The sequence below is a fragment of the Ascaphus truei genome, chromosome 3, assembly GCF_040206685.1.
Source record: "Ascaphus truei isolate aAscTru1 chromosome 3, aAscTru1.hap1, whole genome shotgun sequence".
Lineage (NCBI taxonomy): Eukaryota > Metazoa > Chordata > Amphibia > Anura > Ascaphidae > Ascaphus > Ascaphus truei.
In genome coordinates, this window is record NC_134485.1 from 377,533,537 (window position 1) to 377,551,998 (window position 18,462).

Genomic DNA, 18,462 nt, shown 5'->3' on the forward strand with positions numbered 1-18,462 from the left:
AATCGATTTTGACATGGACCATTTTAAGTTTATGCCTGCTGGGTTATAGGTTTCACCCTTTTGTTTCTAAGGCCTCGGACATGGTGAAAAGAAGAGCGCTGAGCAGCGCTGACGCTCATGCTCTCCTGCTCAAGCAGGAGCTTTTTTGTGTCCCTGCATGAGCGTCAGCGTGCGCGCTTGTGTAAGCCGTGTGGGAGCCGGGGCGGGAGGCGGGGCTAGCGTGTCACGGCACCGACGTCACGGAATGCAATTGGCTTTTGGCAGTCACGCGACAGGCCCTCCACTTCCCTCAGTGGCAAAAATTAAAACCTGTCTGTCTCGTGCAATTACACACGCCTCCGCACGCATGCGGAAGCGGCTCCTAAAGCCGCGCTGATTACAGATGCAGGGGGTAAGTTCATCTGCTCAGCGGGGTCTGTTGTTCGATGTCCCAGGCCTAATCAGTGTGAGGCTAGTTGTACTGACTTTGCTATTTGAAGCTATAGCCAAGAAGATAACTACGTACCTGCTAAGCACCCCGAAGGCTCAGGAAAGAAGAGGCGGCGGCTGCTGATTAAAATGTTACAAGATATGAAAAAGGATTTTTTTTAAATCATGTAATAAAAGGAGTAAGATTGTTCTGCATTTGAATATTGCTGTTAAATTTAAAAACATTTATTTAAACTCTGGATAAAATGAGTAAACCTAGAGGTTTTGGTGCATGCATTTTGGTGGAATAAGGTGTGTGGCAGGGAGAGCTGTGCTATAAGCAGGTTCCTAGGCTCAGTGAGTGTGCGTGTCTCTCCCTCTGGCTCCTACCTCCCTCTATATCTCTCTGTCCCTCTCTGTTCGCCTGTCTCTTTCTTTCTATTCTCCTGTCTGTCTCTTTCCCTCTGTTCTCCTGTCTGTCTCTTTTCCTCTCTCTCTGCGTGTCTCTTTCCCTCTACCGTCCCTATTGCGTAATAGCGCGATATCTGGGACGTGGCTTACGTGATGACGTTCCGGGCAGTGGGCGTGTGGTGTGTGACGTCACGAGGCCCCGCCCCGCCGGTGACAGTCGCTGCGCACAGTGCCGGTGGCTGCGGGGAAGATGGCGCCCTCGCACGTCCTGCGCTGCTGCCAGCGGGTGCTGGGCTGGGTCCCGGTGCTGTTCATCGCCATGGTGGTGTGCTGGTCCTACTACGCGTACGTGCTGGAGCTGTGCATTAGTGAGTAGAGTGGCGGTTACCGGCCGCACCCAGTCTTCCTGTTGCAGGAACCGAGCGGGGAGCGTGAGGCTGTGATCAGTACTCGTGTGATCTGTGTTTACATCCGGGCTGTGTATGTTACAGGTTTCCTACACAGGGGCGTTTGTATGTTACATGTTTACTACACAGGGGCGCTTGTATGTTACAGGTTTACTACACTGGGGCGCTTGTATGTTACAGGTTTACTACACAGGGGCGCTTGTATGTTACAGGTTTACTACACAGGGGCGCTTGTATGTTACAGGTTTCCTACACAGGGGCGCTTGTATGTTACAGGTTTACTACACTGGGGCGCTTGTATGTTACAGGTTTACTACACTGGGGCGCTTGTATGTTACAGGTTTACTACACTGGGGCGCTTGTATGTTACAGGTTTACTACACTGGGGCGCTTGTATGTTACAGGTTTACTACACTGGGACGCTTGTATGTTACAGGTTTACTACACTGGGGCGCTTGTATGGTGTACAGTATCTAATATATTAGGGCACAGCTCCTGGATGTTATTATTTTATTTATAAAATATTTTACAGGAAGTAATACATTAAAAGTTACCTCTCATTTTCATGTATGCCCTGGGCATACTTAAGACAAATAATACATGGTTACAAATAGTTACATAAGTGAACAGGGTATACATTATATACAAGACATTGCATGCACAGTTGAAGAAAAAATATATTATGGGCGTGCCCAGAAAGTATTTTAAGGCAAGACAGGAAAGGTGAACTTTGCGCCTAGACTCAAGTGATGACCAATCTAGTTCTTTGAGCATTTCGCAGTGATGTGTGTTGTAGTTGCATTGGAGAACAAAACTGCATATTGAATTGTAGAGGGAGTCTAGTTTGCTAAGGTGAGTTTTGGGTGCCGAGCTATATACTATGCCTCCATATTCGATAATTGGCATTAGCATCTGCTGTGCGATACGCTTTCTGACAAGCAGACTTAGGCTGTGTGTATAGTGCCCGCGACGTGACGGGTGCCGTCGCCACTAGCAAAAGTTATATTTTGCTTTGCGGCAGCGCGGGCTTACTGGCATTTGATTGATTCAAGGGCTGTCACATGATGCGACAGCCCTTGAAAAATCAAATATTGTAAGCTTCCAAAATTCGCATTGTCGCCATCGCGCTTTCTATAAGCGCACATGGTGGTGGCAATGAATTTGTTTTTGGGCGACGTCGCCTGTCTCGGGCACTATACGCGCAGCCTTAGGGAGAATTTGTTCCTGCAAAGTACACCTAGTTTGGCATAGGTTTTGGATGTCAGGGTATCAATGTGCATTCTGAATGTAAAGTGGAAGTCGAACCATATGCCCAGGTATTTAAAACTAGTAACAGGAGTTAGGGTGGTGTTTTCATTGGTTCTCTTCTGGAGCTCAGTCACTGGAAGCTTTAAAAATTTAGTCTTGGTCCCAAATACCAAATCCAGTTTTCGAGTCTCAAAAAGTCAGACTGAAGTATATGTTCAAGAGAGAGAGGCTATGGCTGTGTGGATATAGGATTGTGTCATCTGCATACATGTTTATTGAAGCTTCCTTACAAGCTGTGGGAAGATCATTGATGAACACTAAGAAGAGTAGGGGCCCCAGAACAGAGCCTTGCGGGACACCACAGGTGATATCCAGGGGGTTGGAGTTAGAGCCTGAGATGGACACATGTTGGGATCTACCTGATCGGTAGGACTGAAACCAGTTTAAAGCATGATTCCCTATTCCAGAGCTCTGGAGTTTGTTAAGCAGGATAGCATGATCAACAATATCAAAAGTCTTTGCAAAATCTAGGAATATTGCACCAGTGAGTTGTCCCTGTTTCATTCCACACTGGATTTCATTGCAAACTTTTAGCAGGGTAGTTACCGTGGAGTGTTTGGGGCGGAAGCCAGATTGGAATTGGCTAAAGAAATTTGTCTAGCTATAGTAATTGCTTAATTGGGAGTGGACACATTTTTCCATGACTTTGGATAGTATTGGGAGAAGAGAGATTGGCCTGTAGTTTGAGAGTGGTTTTTGTCCCCACGTTTGAAGATTGGGACAACTCTGGCAGTTTTCCAGGTCTTGAGGATATGACCTGCAGACAGGATAGAGTTGACTATGGAAGCAATTGGTTTGGCAATGGCTGGGGCACCAAGTCTTAGGAACTTAGATTTTAGTAAGGTAGGTCCATGTAAGGTTAAGTCAGGTCCATAAGTAGGGTTATGTATACAACTAGGCACAGCTCCTGGATGTTACAGGTTATGTACACAGCTTGGCACAGCTCCTGGATGTTATAAGGTTAGGTTAAGGCTAGGCATAGCTCCTGGATGTTATAGGGTTATGTATATAGCTTGGCACAGCTCCTTGATGTAGGGTTATGTATACAACTAGGCACAGTTCCTGGATGTTATAGGGTTAGGTTAAGGCTAGGTGCAGTTGCTGTAGGTTTATAGGGGTAGGTATACCGCTTGGCACAGTAACTGTATGTTATAGGGTTGGGTATATGGCTAGACGGTGACCAGTCAGGTGCATATTTGGCACTATCCCATCACTGCTGTGGTCTGATATAAACCATGGTACCAAATGATAAGTTGATATTTGGTATCTGGATAGATATAATGAACAGACACTTATTTTAGAATGAAATGTCTGGTCAAGTGGACACCTGGCACATCCCTTGGTGTGTGGTCAGGTATATTCAACCTCCATTGCTTGGCACCATTTCTAGCTGATTTTTTTTTAAGGGAAAATCACACCACTATCCCTTGTACGTCATGACTTTCCATGTAAAAACTGTTCATTTCTTTTTTTCGTTTTTATTTTAACTCTTCCATTTTCATAGGTTCCTTTTTTATGCATTATTTTATTTTTTTGCACTATATATTATAAAAGTGTGTGTGTGTGTGTGTGTGTGTGTGTGTGTGTGTGTGTGTGTGTGTGTGTGTGTGTGTGTGTGTGTGTGTGTGTGTGTGTGTGTGTGTCAGGAAGTAATGCATTGAGAGTTCCCTCTCATTTTCAAGTATGTCCCGGGCACACATTTATGGTGACCATAAATGGTAACATTGACTGAAAAGAGGTTCTACATTCAGATATTTCATTGACAGTTAGATAATATATGATTATTTATAGATGTATTTGCAACAAGGAGAGGAGACGGCGAAGAGGAGGGAATGGAGAGCAGTGTGCACAAGGGGCAGGAGATAGTGCAAAGAGAGGTGAGGAGGAAACGGAGAGACAGCGAGGAGAAGGCAGGTGAGATGAGTAGGAGAGGAGGGTGTGTAGTATGCAGAGAGGAGCCGATAAAGATGAGAGGAAAGCGTGCAAAGAGGAGCAGGGCATGATGGAGAGAGTAAGGCCGAGATTATACTGTGTGCGTTGGCGTTTGCGCACGTGTCAACCACAAAGTGCAGGATCCCTTGAGGCCGCTCCTAGTGCGCGCACGAGCGACCGCGTTTTGAAAAAACAAGAAATGTGTCTCCAAGCAGCAGCCACGTCATGTGAGCGGTTCGACCAATCACGTCTAACCAGCTCCATGATGTCATGGCCACGCCCGCCAATAGCCTCCTACACTATGAGCACAGATCGCGTGTGCTGCAGCAAGAGCTCGTACTCTCGCAAGCAAGCAATGCATGAGCTCGGCCTAAGGTGGAGAAGAGAGACAGCAAGGCATTACAGGGAGGGGTGAAAACAGAGTAATGTTTAATAACCTTTAAGATCTGCTATATCTGTGTATGTTACGCTGGGTACAGCTAGTAATAATAATAAAAAATATCATCATCATCAAGGGCTTTTATTTTGTTGCTGTTTCAGTAGAACACATTTTCCACTATTTTTAACCGTTCCAATTGTTTTTGTAAATTCTATTTTTATTAGCCATGCTGCCTAACTACAGAAAGCTTAGAAACAAACCACAATACATGCTGTTTTTTCTCGGATCTCATACTTAACTGAGAAAATATTATAGCATAAAATCCAATGTTGCTGTGATCAGGGCTGGGTTATTAAGCAGGGTTTAGACCAGGGGTGTCCAACTCCAGTCCTCAAGGGCCTCCCACAGGACAGGTTTTAAGTATATCCCTGCTTCAGAACAGGTGGCTCAGTCTTCATCTGAACCACCTGTGCTGAAGAAGGGATATACTTAAAACCTGACCTGTTGGTGCCCCTTCAGGACTGGAGTTGGACACCCCTGGTTTAGACCATTATACAGGCAGTCCTCGGTTATCCGACACAATGTGTTACTCAAAATGGCGTTGGATAGCGAAACGTCTTAAAGCGAAACACGTTTTCCCATAGGAACACTGTTTAAATGAAAGGTTCCGTTCCTGAAGGCATTTTTAACACTAAAATACACCAAATATTTTATGCAGGCAATAAGATACGCAGCACACACATAAATTATATAGTGTATATACTGTCTTTTATATATATATATATATATATATATATATATATATATATATAATAAAATATAATATAATATATTGTATAGTATAACATAATATTATATAATATATATTATATACACATAAACAACTTTGCAAAGCATTGGATAAGCCGTTTTGGCGCTGTAAAAATGAATATAGGTATGCATTGCATAGCGTTGGATAAGCCATTCGTTGTAAAGCGATGCAATGTAAAACGAGGACTGCCTGTACTTATGGACATTTGTAACCAACCCCAGAGAAAATGTTTTACATACAGGACAGCGTTGTTGTTGTTTGGCTTAGCTATGTGGGACTCGGTATGAAGAATGGAATTTCTTGCCTGCCACAGATAGAAGCTTCTGTCCGGGTGATATTTCTTCTCTTCACCTTAGGCAAAGTCTGTAGTTACTGGTAAACTGATCATTCTCTTTTCTCCCAAAGTGCAGGAAAATAAAATGGAAATTAAAGCATGTGGTTAACCAGAAACCATTTACTAAGTGGCTATGTGGAGATGGCTGCTGTTGAATTGTGCGTTCTAATTGGATTCTGCTTTTGGTGGAAGCCCTGTAGCTATGTTTGTTTCTCTCTATATTCCATTCACAAGACGTGGAGATCAGTAAAGTGCAATTGTTTATTTTTCATCCTGTTTTGCAGCCCGTTTCCGTTTAAACACCTCAGTCCTCTGGAAAGCATTGCTAGGCCCTCTGGCATTTACGGGGGTTAACCTTTTGCAGGAGAGGAAATTACATGATGTATTTCTCTGGCATTGAAGAGTTAAATGACTCATTCTGATAAAGCTAGTGACGGTTGATGTCATCATTGTTGATTTTTGTACCTTCACTGCGGATTTAACCCAGGGATTGGTGAAGCACATTATGCTGCGAAGAGGGTGTGTAGATTCCTTTTTTTAGACAGTTATATCACAATCTTCTTTTTAATTTTGTATTGCATATATCTTTATTTATAAAGCGCCCACAGCCGTACTTGGCGCTTTAGTAGAGAGAGAATACGGTATATAGGGAATTATAGTACAAGTGCAACAAATAAGATCAGACAATAGAAAAGACACCGCTGCCCAGGAGAGATACAATCTAAGTGGTATGTTGGGAGATTTATAGAGAGGGAATAAGTGCAGTAGATGGCAGTGCTTGGCCACAGTGGTTGGTAGGAGAGACTGTGGGTGTGGGACAGCAGCCATGGGTCTAGGTTATTGAAATACTTAATTTAAGAGGTGAGTTTTAAGGTTTGTCTTAAAGGTGGGGAGAGACGGTGCTTGGTGCACGCGGAGTGTGAGGGAGTTCCACAGGTAAGGGGCAGCGAGGGAAAAGGGTTTAAGGCGCGAGAGCAGTAGTGGAGAGGAGACCGTTATGGGTAGAGCGAAAGAGACCTTAAAGTAGCAATCCAACAAAAAAATTACATTTATTTAATAGAATAGGAACCAGTGTGTCCTCCAGAACTGAATCACTCTATTTTCTGGCTCTGGGGGCCTCCTGGTTCCCAACATACTTTATTTCAGCTGCTGGTGCACTTTGTTTATTTAAAAAAGGGTAGCAATGCCATCCCTGCAGCTTCCTTTTGGTCTGTGCTTCGGTGGGCATTTTGTTTCCTGCGAAGAGGGAAGACCAGTAGGTAAAACTAGAATGAACTGGGGGATCCTTGGAGAAAAAAAGAATAAAGCGGCTCAATTCTGAAGGAACCCACCAGTTCCCATTCTAGTTCAAATATACACACACATATCAGCTGAGATTGCTGCTTTAAATTGCATGCAGTTTTGTTTCCTATGTAGTTTTCATCACACACCTTCCTATGGATAAATACCTACCTTTGTGTGTCCACTCATATAGTACTGTACTATAAATGAGGCAAGTGTGTGCCCTTGTGCCTGTAAAAAAGGGATGAGTCTTGGATAGATTAGCAGCAGAGGATAAAGGATTAGGATGGACAAAGCTGTCAGATGTCATTCTTTCCTCTGGTGTTTGTCTCTACGCTACAGGAGGGCCCAATCCGTTTAACCTCTTAGCTGTCAGGGAGGCCGGGACATTGCTTTGCAATGTGTTTATACAGGTTTGTGAATGACGTAGAAGTAGCGAATTATGGCATTTGATTTATCTGTTTACATGTTATAAAATAGTAATGTTTTTTTCTTTTGTTTGGGATGTAACAAAGTGTGGCCACACAATTTATATGTTGTCAATTTTATACTTCGTAAAGTATCTTATTTGTATTGGTTATGCTTCTTAATGACCTGTAATTACGAGTGCACATAGCCAAGAGACTTATTTACTAATAGGGTTCCAACATATTTTGAAGCGCTATACAATGGGGGATGGAGTCAATATAATCTAATATACAAAATGCAGATTGATAGAAAACTTGTCCTAAATCCATGAGTTTATATTGCAGTGCTGGATGTAAGTTACAAGGAGGCAGTGTATAGAATATACATTGAGTTTCGTTTTAGAGTTCACCACCCAAACAAACCATTACAAATACTTGAGAACCAATGATTTTCTTTTTTGTCAAATAAAATATCATCATGGTTTCTTTAAAGGTATAAAACCACTTATGTGATCATGACAGTTGTCTTTTAATGATGTCAGATTCATTTTCCAAAGATAAGAATAATCAAACTGCACTCTACTGGGCTTGGAAAAATTGCAAATTTATTATATAGCAAAAAATATTAATGTTTCGGTCCCAGTATCGGATCTTTGTCATGTCCCATTATTTCATTTCGAGGAGCAATAACTATAACATTATTGTATAGAAATGGATTTGTTACTGGGTACTGATCATGACCGTTTTGGAATAGCTGCAGTATTCTTTCATCACTTAGAAAGTTGAAACCACTGGTCGAAGAACTGTGGAACCATTTAAAAATGTGTTGTGACTCAGTGGAGCCTTTTAAAAGTTCATTATGATTTTGCAGAACCCTGGCCTACTTATCCTATAGTATATAAAATACTATTTGTGGTGATATAAATAAACTTCTCTTGGCCTTGGACATGCATGTTATTTATAACATAACATTTAATAATCTTTTGATGACTGTTTATATTTTGGAAATGGGCCAAAATAAAGATATTAGTTCTCGCGGAGTAAACCATGCTCTATTAACTAGATTTTTCTATTTTCGGGAACCCTCTGATAACTTCTTGTGCAACCTTCATGGTTCCACAAAAACTAGGTTGATAGACTTAAAGTTGAAGGTTAGAAGCTACTGATTAGAATTGAGTCCTTCTCAAAAGTCGATTTAAAATATGCACACAGCGCACCGGGGATCAGTATAAAGTACATTTAATAGGCCCAAATGGACACTTTGACAAGTTGAAAAATAAAAAATAACCATGCACAGGTAAAAATAATTAATGCTAATGAATTACACAAATGTAAAGACATAAGATCTCAAAGATCACATAAATTACTAACTAGACCGTGAAAACAATGAAATTGCTTGTAAATGAATAAACATAAGTGAAACCGTCTAAAGCAACCAATGGCTATGACTACATGAAAAAACACACAGGGGAAGGGGGGAAAACAGATGCTAACCGTAAGCTGTAAAAGCAGGTAACCAGGGACTGAGCTGATGTAGAGTCCGTACTGCGCCGACGCCTGGCAGATCTCTCCTTCGCTTGAGCTTCAGGTTTGCACTACCCCAGCCTATTGGTATACGAGCTAGAACAGCCTCACGTGACCTCAATGCGTTTCGCAACAGCGTGCTTCGACAAGGTCCATTTGGTCCTATTAAATGTATTTTATACTGATCCCCTGTGCGCTGTGTGCATATTTTATATCGTTTTTCTGAGATTACCTTTGGGAGATCTCTATTTAGGAGACTGTGGAGAGTGACTGCAATGTGCCCAGCAGCAAGAGGTTCTACCATTACGACGCACAAGACAGCTGGAGCGCGGATACCTTGACTACTTTTGCTTTCTCAAAAGTCGGACACCTACAAATATTTTCATAATGTTTCAAAGTTGGATTAACATGCTCTGTGGGGGCTTTTGTTGCCTGAAGTATCTGAATGATAAAGTAATTTAGCCAAGATCATGAGGTGCCGATCCTAAGTTTTGACTCCGGTTTACTTATTTGACACACTACTACGTCTGCATTTCTCTGTGAGCATGTGAGAGCAGCGTCTGCAATAGACGAGGGGAATCTCTTCTTGCGGTATGTAAGTTGATGTGTGTATCAAGAGCCATGTGAATGATACGTTGGCGACATGGGGTCATGGTGCCAGAATGTCCGTAGCACTCTGGTGCTGTGGACGTTGTGGCATTAAGAGGGTTGGTAGTGCAAGTTGTCCTTGTATGCCTTCAAACCATGCTCGTTTTCTTGATATCACTCCCAAGACTTGCTGTGATCTGCTGGAAAGCTAACGGATTTGACCTTCTGTTGTTTGTGCTGGTTTAGAGATTAGCTTCCAGGCATCAGTTTCAAAAGCTTTTAAACACATTTTAAAAATTGAATCAAATATTTACGATGATGTAAATGACTGGGTGTCTTTGCTTTTATTGCAACTGCACAAATGTTCAGAAGATTGGGAACTGAAGGAACAAACTGTTCATTTTTTAAGGTGATTTGAAGTTGTAGCACAAATTCTGTGGGCAAATTGTTGGTGTATAATGGGTCCTTTATTTTCGCCATATCTCTAAAGACAGTATCACAACCCAGACTTGCGCTCTACGGTGGAATATTCTGCGCTATCACGGCCATTAAATCCTATTGAAACGCTACGATATTCTGCGTCCGCTATGATATTCTGCGTCATCAGTAGGTAAAATAAAGCTGGCTACATATATATGCCTGTTTTTACTTGGTACTCCTGATCTGTTCACAACCTGGAAAACTTAGGTCGCCAGTTTTTTTTATTTTAGAATTAGACAGCAGGGTTGTGTAGAAGATAAGTGCACATCTTTGTGTATTGTTGATGGAATCTCCTTGTGACAGATGATTTTAGATGACATTAGTCTGGTAGATTATTCTCCTATGGAGATGACTAACTGTGTTGAGTACCGTATTTTGCTGGTTTATTCGATACTACTTTAATGCACTTTCCTGGATGTTTTGAGCAAAACTATAATAAAATGAGCTGAACGGTCAAATTTAGAATTTCTGTGGAAAAGGCAAGCTAGCAAACAAACTATAATATTGCACTCACTTCTGATCAAGTAATGTCAGATTGCAGTGTATTTTGTAGATGTAAAATCCCACTTACCCTGTTTAAAAGAGTATTTAAGCATCTTTAAACATTCAGTGATTTTTAAAGTTAATTTCCCTGTCTTCTTTACAAATGGAGATGGTTTTTTTTCTATCGGGGGACTCTGTAAATATCATGGTCATTTAATGGGTTCCTTCCCTCTTTGTACTGTTTGACCTTCATAATTATTCATGTACCCGCACCATTCAGCTCCATCCTATAACTTGTAGGAGAAAGGACTCTTTGCTTTTTGAAGTAGAGCACAGTCTTGCTAACCAAAATAAACAGGAAAGGAAATCAAATCTCGCCTAAATGTTAGATTTACTTTATTTATATTCCTGCACTGAAACATATTTCTATATAGGTCTAGAAAATGTTTACTTGCCTGCACTGGTCCACCGCAGGGGCCATCGTGGAAAAAGCCGCAACTATTGAGTACTACGTCAGTAGCATCACCACTCTGCTTCCCGAAGTCACGCCCCACAATGCCTAGTATAGCGTTATGCAAAGCGCTGAGAGATGCGACTTCGGGAAGCCGACCTGTGATTGGCCTGTGTGCTTGTGACATAGTTCTACGGCAGCTGCATTCTTACCAGCGCCACTCCTCGTCCCCAACTTCTCGGATTAGATTACAGCAGTTCAACACATTTACGAGCTACGAAGGAAAAAAATCCTATTTCTTGTTTAATGAACATGAACCTACCGCAGTGTATCTGCTACCTGTTATTTACCATGTTAAACATATTACTGTTTGTGAGGTGCTTTTCATTTAATCTATCTGTGACACATTACAGTACTGTTTTGGTTACTCACTGACTTGACTGGTTCATGTGACAATTATTTACAGAATAGCAATATGCACCACCTACTTTGTAAAGAGAAAACAATGTGAAGGACTGTAGTGTTCATAAGCCCGCTGACTAGGTATTAGTCGCAGTATCGCATTTGTTTAAAAAATATATATATATATATATTATGTATAGATTAATATTGCTAACACCACTGGAGCTCTTTAAAAAATGTTTTTTTTTCCTACCTTGTCACAATACAAATATTAATCATTTATTTATTGGCAAAACAAATACTTCCTGTGAGACAGAACAGCATTCACGATATACAATCCTGAAAACCCTAAAAATACAAAGTAATAGTGTAGAGTCACATCATGGAAAGAAACCAGAGAATGGCTGATTTTAAAATGTAATTTTATAATGCAGGGTCACTGGTTGTACTGTCAATAGTAGGCATGTTCTTATTCAGTGTTTTGTAGGGGTTCCTTCAACACAACTGGTGTGTGTTCTACATAAAGACGCAATCCCTCCTGGGACCATTATCTGTAATCTGCAGTAATTGTTAAAAAGGTAAATCTAAGTAACGGGCATCTAGAAGCCTTTTTCTTTAAACATGTTAACGTTTGTTTGTATATGCTGTGAGCAGAACATGGAAAGTGTTTCTGGTTTCCTGTAACGACTCCCTTGTGTGTGAATCACTTTGTGCGTGAATCACTTTGTGCTGAACAGGAATAGGCGGGGCTGCTGATGCCCACAATCCGTCTACGGAACCTGTGCCGGGCTACATTGTTAGGGGTTGGGACGGGTATCAGGACTGTCCCCTCTGTTCTGTATTGAAGGAAACCCCCACTCTTTTTCCTCTTATCTTTATTGGCCTCGAACTGACATGGTGGCCTACAGATTTAGGAAGCTCCTGAACTATTTCCTCATTCACTGGCTGGAGGAAGAAAATGTCTATTTATTTTTATAATTGTGCAGTTTTTTTTTTCTTTTAGGTATTATATTTGTTTAGGGAAAACGACTACATTGTAAAGGTTTTATATTTGTTTTCAGTTCTGCTTTGAAAACTAACAGGGGTTGCGTCTTTACGTTTCAGCATGGCATACGCTCCCATAAATGGGATTTTGCGTTAATTTATATAGTTTCATCATACGTGTACATCCAGAAGAATGTCTAGTTGCATCGAACTTGCGTCCACCACTAGGACAGCCTCATTTGTATTATATAATGCAACTATTACTTTGCACATATTTGACTAAAAAAAAGGTTAATACTAATTACATTACCATTATTCCATGGAGCATTAAGGGTTAATCCAGACTCCGGTCTCATTCCTACATTTGACTTTTACTTGGTGCAGGTTTAAATAAGGGGACAATAACAGCACCGCTTTTTAACTAACTTGATGGTAGCATGTTGTCTTCCCGTTGTGTAGAGTGGGATGTGGAAGAGCTGGCTTTAGAGACACTAAATATAAAAAGGAAGGCGCTCTCACGAGATTGGTATTACTGCCACAGTGCATACAAGGACTTGGATAAAGCAGTCTGTGACATATCAACAAAAAACAGAGAAGCCCAGAGCTACGTCCAATATGACAAAAATACACAGTGAAATACCTATATATCACTTGAAAAAGGGTAATTTAGTTAAACCCTTTGGCCAAAGCATTTTAAGCCTGCGAGCCACATCAAGACATGAACAAATATCGCAGGTCATAACACTAACTGATTAAAATTCTTAGTTACCTCTATAATTAGAGGAAGAATTATCACATTCAGAGGATTCTGATGAAGTCGCCGTAACCTAAGCGACGAAACACGTAGGGCTGTGTTGCCATTGGCTGTGCCAGGAGCCTGTTGTATGGTGCCTTGTGATTACGGAAGGGAGCTGCGGAACTTGGAGGAGCGGTATCGCTGTAGCCAGGGGACCTGTTTGTGGACGCACAACATTGGAGATACACGGCTGTGAAGCAGAAGGATACTACACGATTCCAGCCCCGAGATCTAGAGCCCCATACCGGAAGACGCACAAAGGGAGACTGATGCATATATCCAATGTGCATATTTTACTGAATTGTTGTAAGTGACCTGATTTTAGCTCGTGATATTAAAACCTTAAACTTTTTACACTATGGAGCCCGTGCTGTCCCTTTTTGTCTTACAGTCTCCTGGAGAGATATCGGGCGCTGGTAACGAGCTTCATGGTGGCTCGCGCTCTCGCTTTCAGCCGCTGACAAGGGGACCCCGTTTCCTTTTCTTTATGAAAACATTTTTAGGTATTTTTATTCTAATGCTGTTACACACCAATCTTGCTGAATTTGGTTAAAATCAATGCAGTTTTGAAAGGTTGTCGACCATCTTGATTCAAAATGGCGTCCAATGGTATCCAGAGAGACAAAAACCTCCTTGATCTCAGGAACCATCATGCAAAATGTGTTTATGATCTCTTAAGAGGTGTCCAAATGCATAACGAACAGAGAAGCACACAAACAACTTTCCAAAATACATAATAGATAAACTTGCCAGTGTCATTAATTCGCTTTGGTCCTAGGAGGAAGCGATTTCGAAATAAATTGTTGAAGCAGCATTAGAGATGAGTCAAAGATTAGCCAATTGCTTCCTGAAGAGCCATAACTTACACTGCTCAACTCAAAAAAAACAAAAAACTTTCATAACCAAATTCAGCAAGATTGGTGTGGAACAGCATTAGAATAAAAATACCTAAAAATGTTTTCATTAAGAAAAGGAAACGGTCCCCTTGTCAGCGGCTGAGAGCGCGAGCCACCATGAAGCTCGTTACCAGCGCCCGATATCTCTCCAGGAGACTACTCTGCAAAAGCTCTCCCAAGACCTGAAGCTAAGATTGGCGTGTTTGTTAGAGCAGGCAGCAGATATGAAAGTGCCAGCAATTTGGGTGTCAACCATGTACTACATCTTGCAGCAAGCTTGACTACCAAGGGAGCATCATCCTTCAAAATAACCTGTGGAATCGAAGCTGTTGGTGGTTTTTTAAGTGTGACATCCACAAAAGAAAATATTGTGTATACCGTAGAATGCCTACGCGACTATGTAGACAATGTAATGGAATACCTCATTAACGTGACGACAGCCCCAGAACTCAGACGGTGGGAGGTGGCTGAGCTTCATGCAAAAGTAAAGGTTGATAAAGCTTTTGCCCATCAAAATCCACAAGTTGGTGTCCTTGAGAATCTCCATGCTGCATCTTATCGTAACGCACTCGCTAACTCCTTGTACTGTCCTGATTACAGAATTGGAAAAGTTGCATGTGATGAGTTGCAACAGTTTGTACAGAACCATTTCACAAGCACAAGAATGGCACTGGTTGGATTGGGGGTAAGCCATTCTGTCCTTAAACAAGTCGGAGAACAATTCCTGAATATCCGGAGTGGTGCCGGTCCTTCTGGTGTAAAAGCGCCTTGGATCTGAGATCCGAGAGCAGAATGGCGATAGTCTTCTTCATGCAGCAGTGATTTCTGAGGCGGCTTCTACTGGGAGTGCTGAAGCGAATGCATTTAGTGTCCTTCAGCACGTTCTAAGTGCAGGACCGTACATGAAGAGGGGAGCAATGCTAGCTGCAAACTGTCACAGGCTGTGGCCCAATCAACTAATCGGCCATTTGATATTTCAGCCTTCAATACCAATTACTCTGATTCTGGTCTTTTTGGAATCTACACCATTTAGGCAGCAGCAGCTGGTGATGTTATTAAGGCTGCTGTTAACCAGGTGAAGACCATTGCACAGGGCAGTATCACCGAAGCCGATGTTACAAGAGCCAAGAACAAGCTGAAATCACAATATTTGATGTCGGTGGAACTGGATTGCTGTGTGAAATTGGCTCCCAGGCTCTGGCATCTGGAACAAGTACATCACTGAGTGATGCAGTTCTACAGATCGACTCTGTGACCTGTGCTGCTGATGTAAATGCAGCAAAAAAGTTTGTTTCTGGAAAGAAACCTATGGCGGCTGGAAATTTGGAGACCACTCCTTTTTGTTGCTGATCTGTGATGCTGATTCAAGATACTGTACCTGTTAGTGTGACAGGAAATGTTCTTGATCCTTAGTACAAGAATGGATCATAGCTATAAGTCACCACTTCACTATTCCTAGCATCTGATAATGTGTACAGGCATACCCCGGTTTAAGGACACTCACTTTAAGTACACTCGCGAGTAAGGACATATCGCCCAATAGGCAAACTGCAGCTCACGCATGCGCCTGTCAGCACGTCCTGAACAGCAATAACGTCTCCCTGTACTGAAGCTGTGCGCAAGTGGGGAGACTATAGAACCTGTTCCAAATGCGTTATTTACATCAGTTATACACGTATATGACGATTGGAGTACAGCACATGCATTGATAAGTGGAAAAAGTATATGACTGAGCCACTAATTGAGCCAGCTGTGCTGAAGTAGGGATATCCTGAATGCCTGGCCTGTTTGCGGCCTTCGAGGACTGGAGTTGTGCAGACCTGGCGTACGTTAATGCGGGGTATGCCTGTAATCTGTTTTATTTATCAAGTCACACTACAATAGTATTTCTTAACCTGGAAATATAACCATTTCTATCAGGGTTTTGATGAAGTGGAACTCAGAATATTGTGTTTGCTTAAGCAGCATGAGTCATTGTCACGGGAGACCAGGCATTTACACCTTTTTTCCAGGCTCATACATTGAGCAAGACGGGTAAATTAAATTGTAAATTTATTCACAGGAAAAGGCAGACACACAATGTTACACAAACTACATAAGAAAAAACACTGAGGGTCTGGGGAGGAAAACTAGACTTTCCTAGGTGCATGGGCTTCTCAATCCAAAACTACCCCGACAGGGACCTAGCTTGAAATGTCCTGGAACTGAAATCGGCCTGCAATTCCAGATGCCACCGCTCCCATCTCTCCAGAGGACTTGAATTTAATTGGTGGACTTGGCGCTTAGAATCTACAAATCTGATTGGCTCGGGTTTATAATACTTCTGAGTTTCTTTCTCAAAACCCTGCAGCCAATCTTGGCGTGGGAGTTTCCTAACCAGCCAATTGGAGCGATGCTGTTCTTGTGAAGCCAGGCAAGTGGGGGTGCTGAATCAGCCAAGGGCATGTGCAAGGTTGCCACCTCAGCCACTTGCTATTTAGAAGCCACACGCTGGGTTGTGCTCCTCCAAGTCTGGTGGGGCGAATGGAAATTCGGAGAACTTCCATTCATCCCAGGAACTCTTTCCTCCTGCCCAAATGGTCTTGACACCTCAGACATCCTCTGTGGCTTTCATCTCCGACGTCCTGGCAGACTCACTGGCACCAAGTTGGTAGCCCCAGTGGCCTGTAGGAACATTGGTTCTGAAAGTCCCAGCTCATTTACTGTGCATACAGCATATATGTTCTTTACACACTTTGTTAATAAAATATACACTTTGAAAACCTAAGTCTTTCTGGTATGGGAAATAGAATAAAAAGCTGCACTTTATTTTTCACTAGCCATATTCCCCACTTTTGCAGAGACTTAGTATGGATTCTTAGAATCCCTGTCAGCACCTTATATGTATGGTTGGAGCACCTCAGAAACCCTATACCGGTTCTGGGTGACCTGAGCATCTACTGGGTATCCCCATTAACCTAAGGACTCCTTGACTGTTTCAGGAACACCTCCCATCCCTATGCCCGTTTACCTTTCTGGTCTATGCTAAAGCAGGGAACCCCTAGTGGTAAGTCGCGAAAGCATTTTCAAGGGAAGGTATTGCTGGGACAATGTGCCTACATGTATCCAGGAATCACTCATGATTCCCAGGTACATTTTTGGGGTATCCAGCAACTCTGGACCCTGGCTATCTAGGCACATTCTGACAACACTTTCTCCGCAAAACCCCCCTTGAAACTCATACCCTAGCAATCTGTTTGCTGGCACTCATGGAAATGTAAAAACACATAAAATACTTTATTACCGCACATTACAGGTTATGCATGTACAAACCCTGGGCTCCAGAGCTGACACTCTGGAACTCCAATACATGGGTCAGAGGTAACCAAACGGGCTTAAACCTTTATTGTGAGCCTGGTTACCCCCTCACCGTCACAGACATACAATTAAAGATTAATATTTCTATAAAAAAAAAAGAAACGCAGAACGCACCGGTGATCAGTAATAGAATATATTGAAGTAAAATGGACAAAGTATATCCACACTTACAATTGGTGTAACATAGATGAATAAAAAGCAACGATCGCCAAAAGTAGAGTCCTGTAATCAGATAAATGTCCTTGCTGTGTAGAAATCACTGACACTTCCTGGTTAGGTCAGACTCAGGAACCAGACAGAGCTATTTTTTTCTTTTTTTTTCTTTTTAGTCGTCCAAAACTTAAGCATGGAATATTATTTCAGTGTCTCACTAGGAAGGGGAAATGTTTGCTTTTTGGGAGAGGTCCATTAAAGCAGCAAATCCACCTACTTTTGACAGAATTTTTGAAGTAAGGAGTCTTCTGAAGCTGAACCGTGCTATTTGTAGCTTCCCGCCTCCCTCCTCTCTCCTCCCCCTCCCACCTCCCGGTTACCATTTTAGTTGCCTGTTTTTCAGCTATGATTCTCTAAATCAAAATGGCCACTAAATCTCGGAGGTTCCAACTGTGTGGTAGGCCTGATCGCAATGGAAGTGGAGCCCCACCTCCTGTTTACATAAGATGGGGTGATCTCTCCTGAAGCAATCGCATGCCTGCAAAATGCCAGAGTGGTATGGTGGAGTTCTGCTGCCTTTTGTCCAGCAGCAAAAAGCTGTAATATGTTCAAAGGCTGCACAGTGTCTGCAGTGTCCTAGCTCATCCTTGGGCAGTCCCCGCCATTGCAT

General features: G+C 42.2%; 1 protein-coding gene and 1 pseudogene across 5 annotated transcripts in view; both read left to right on the forward strand.

The window, feature by feature from the left end:
- Window positions 1-1,002: 1,002 nt before the first annotated feature.
- Window positions 1,003-18,462, forward strand: part of ZDHHC20 (zDHHC palmitoyltransferase 20) — a 65,730-nt gene continuing 48,270 nt past the window's right edge. Inside the window, exons 1-2 of one of the 5 annotated variants that reach the window (XM_075592263.1) lie at window positions 1,003-1,187; window positions 4,326-4,448. In XM_075592263.1, coding sequence (XP_075448378.1) covers window positions 1,070-1,187; window positions 4,326-4,448 — 241 coding nt within the window. In that variant the 5' untranslated portion in view covers window positions 1,003-1,069. The remainder of the gene's footprint in view (window positions 1,188-4,325; window positions 4,449-18,462) is intronic. The other 4 variants (XM_075592264.1, XM_075592265.1, XM_075592267.1 and 1 more) reach the window with 4 other exon arrangements.
- On the forward strand, window positions 14,400-15,994 carry LOC142490244 (cytochrome b-c1 complex subunit 2, mitochondrial pseudogene; annotated as a pseudogene).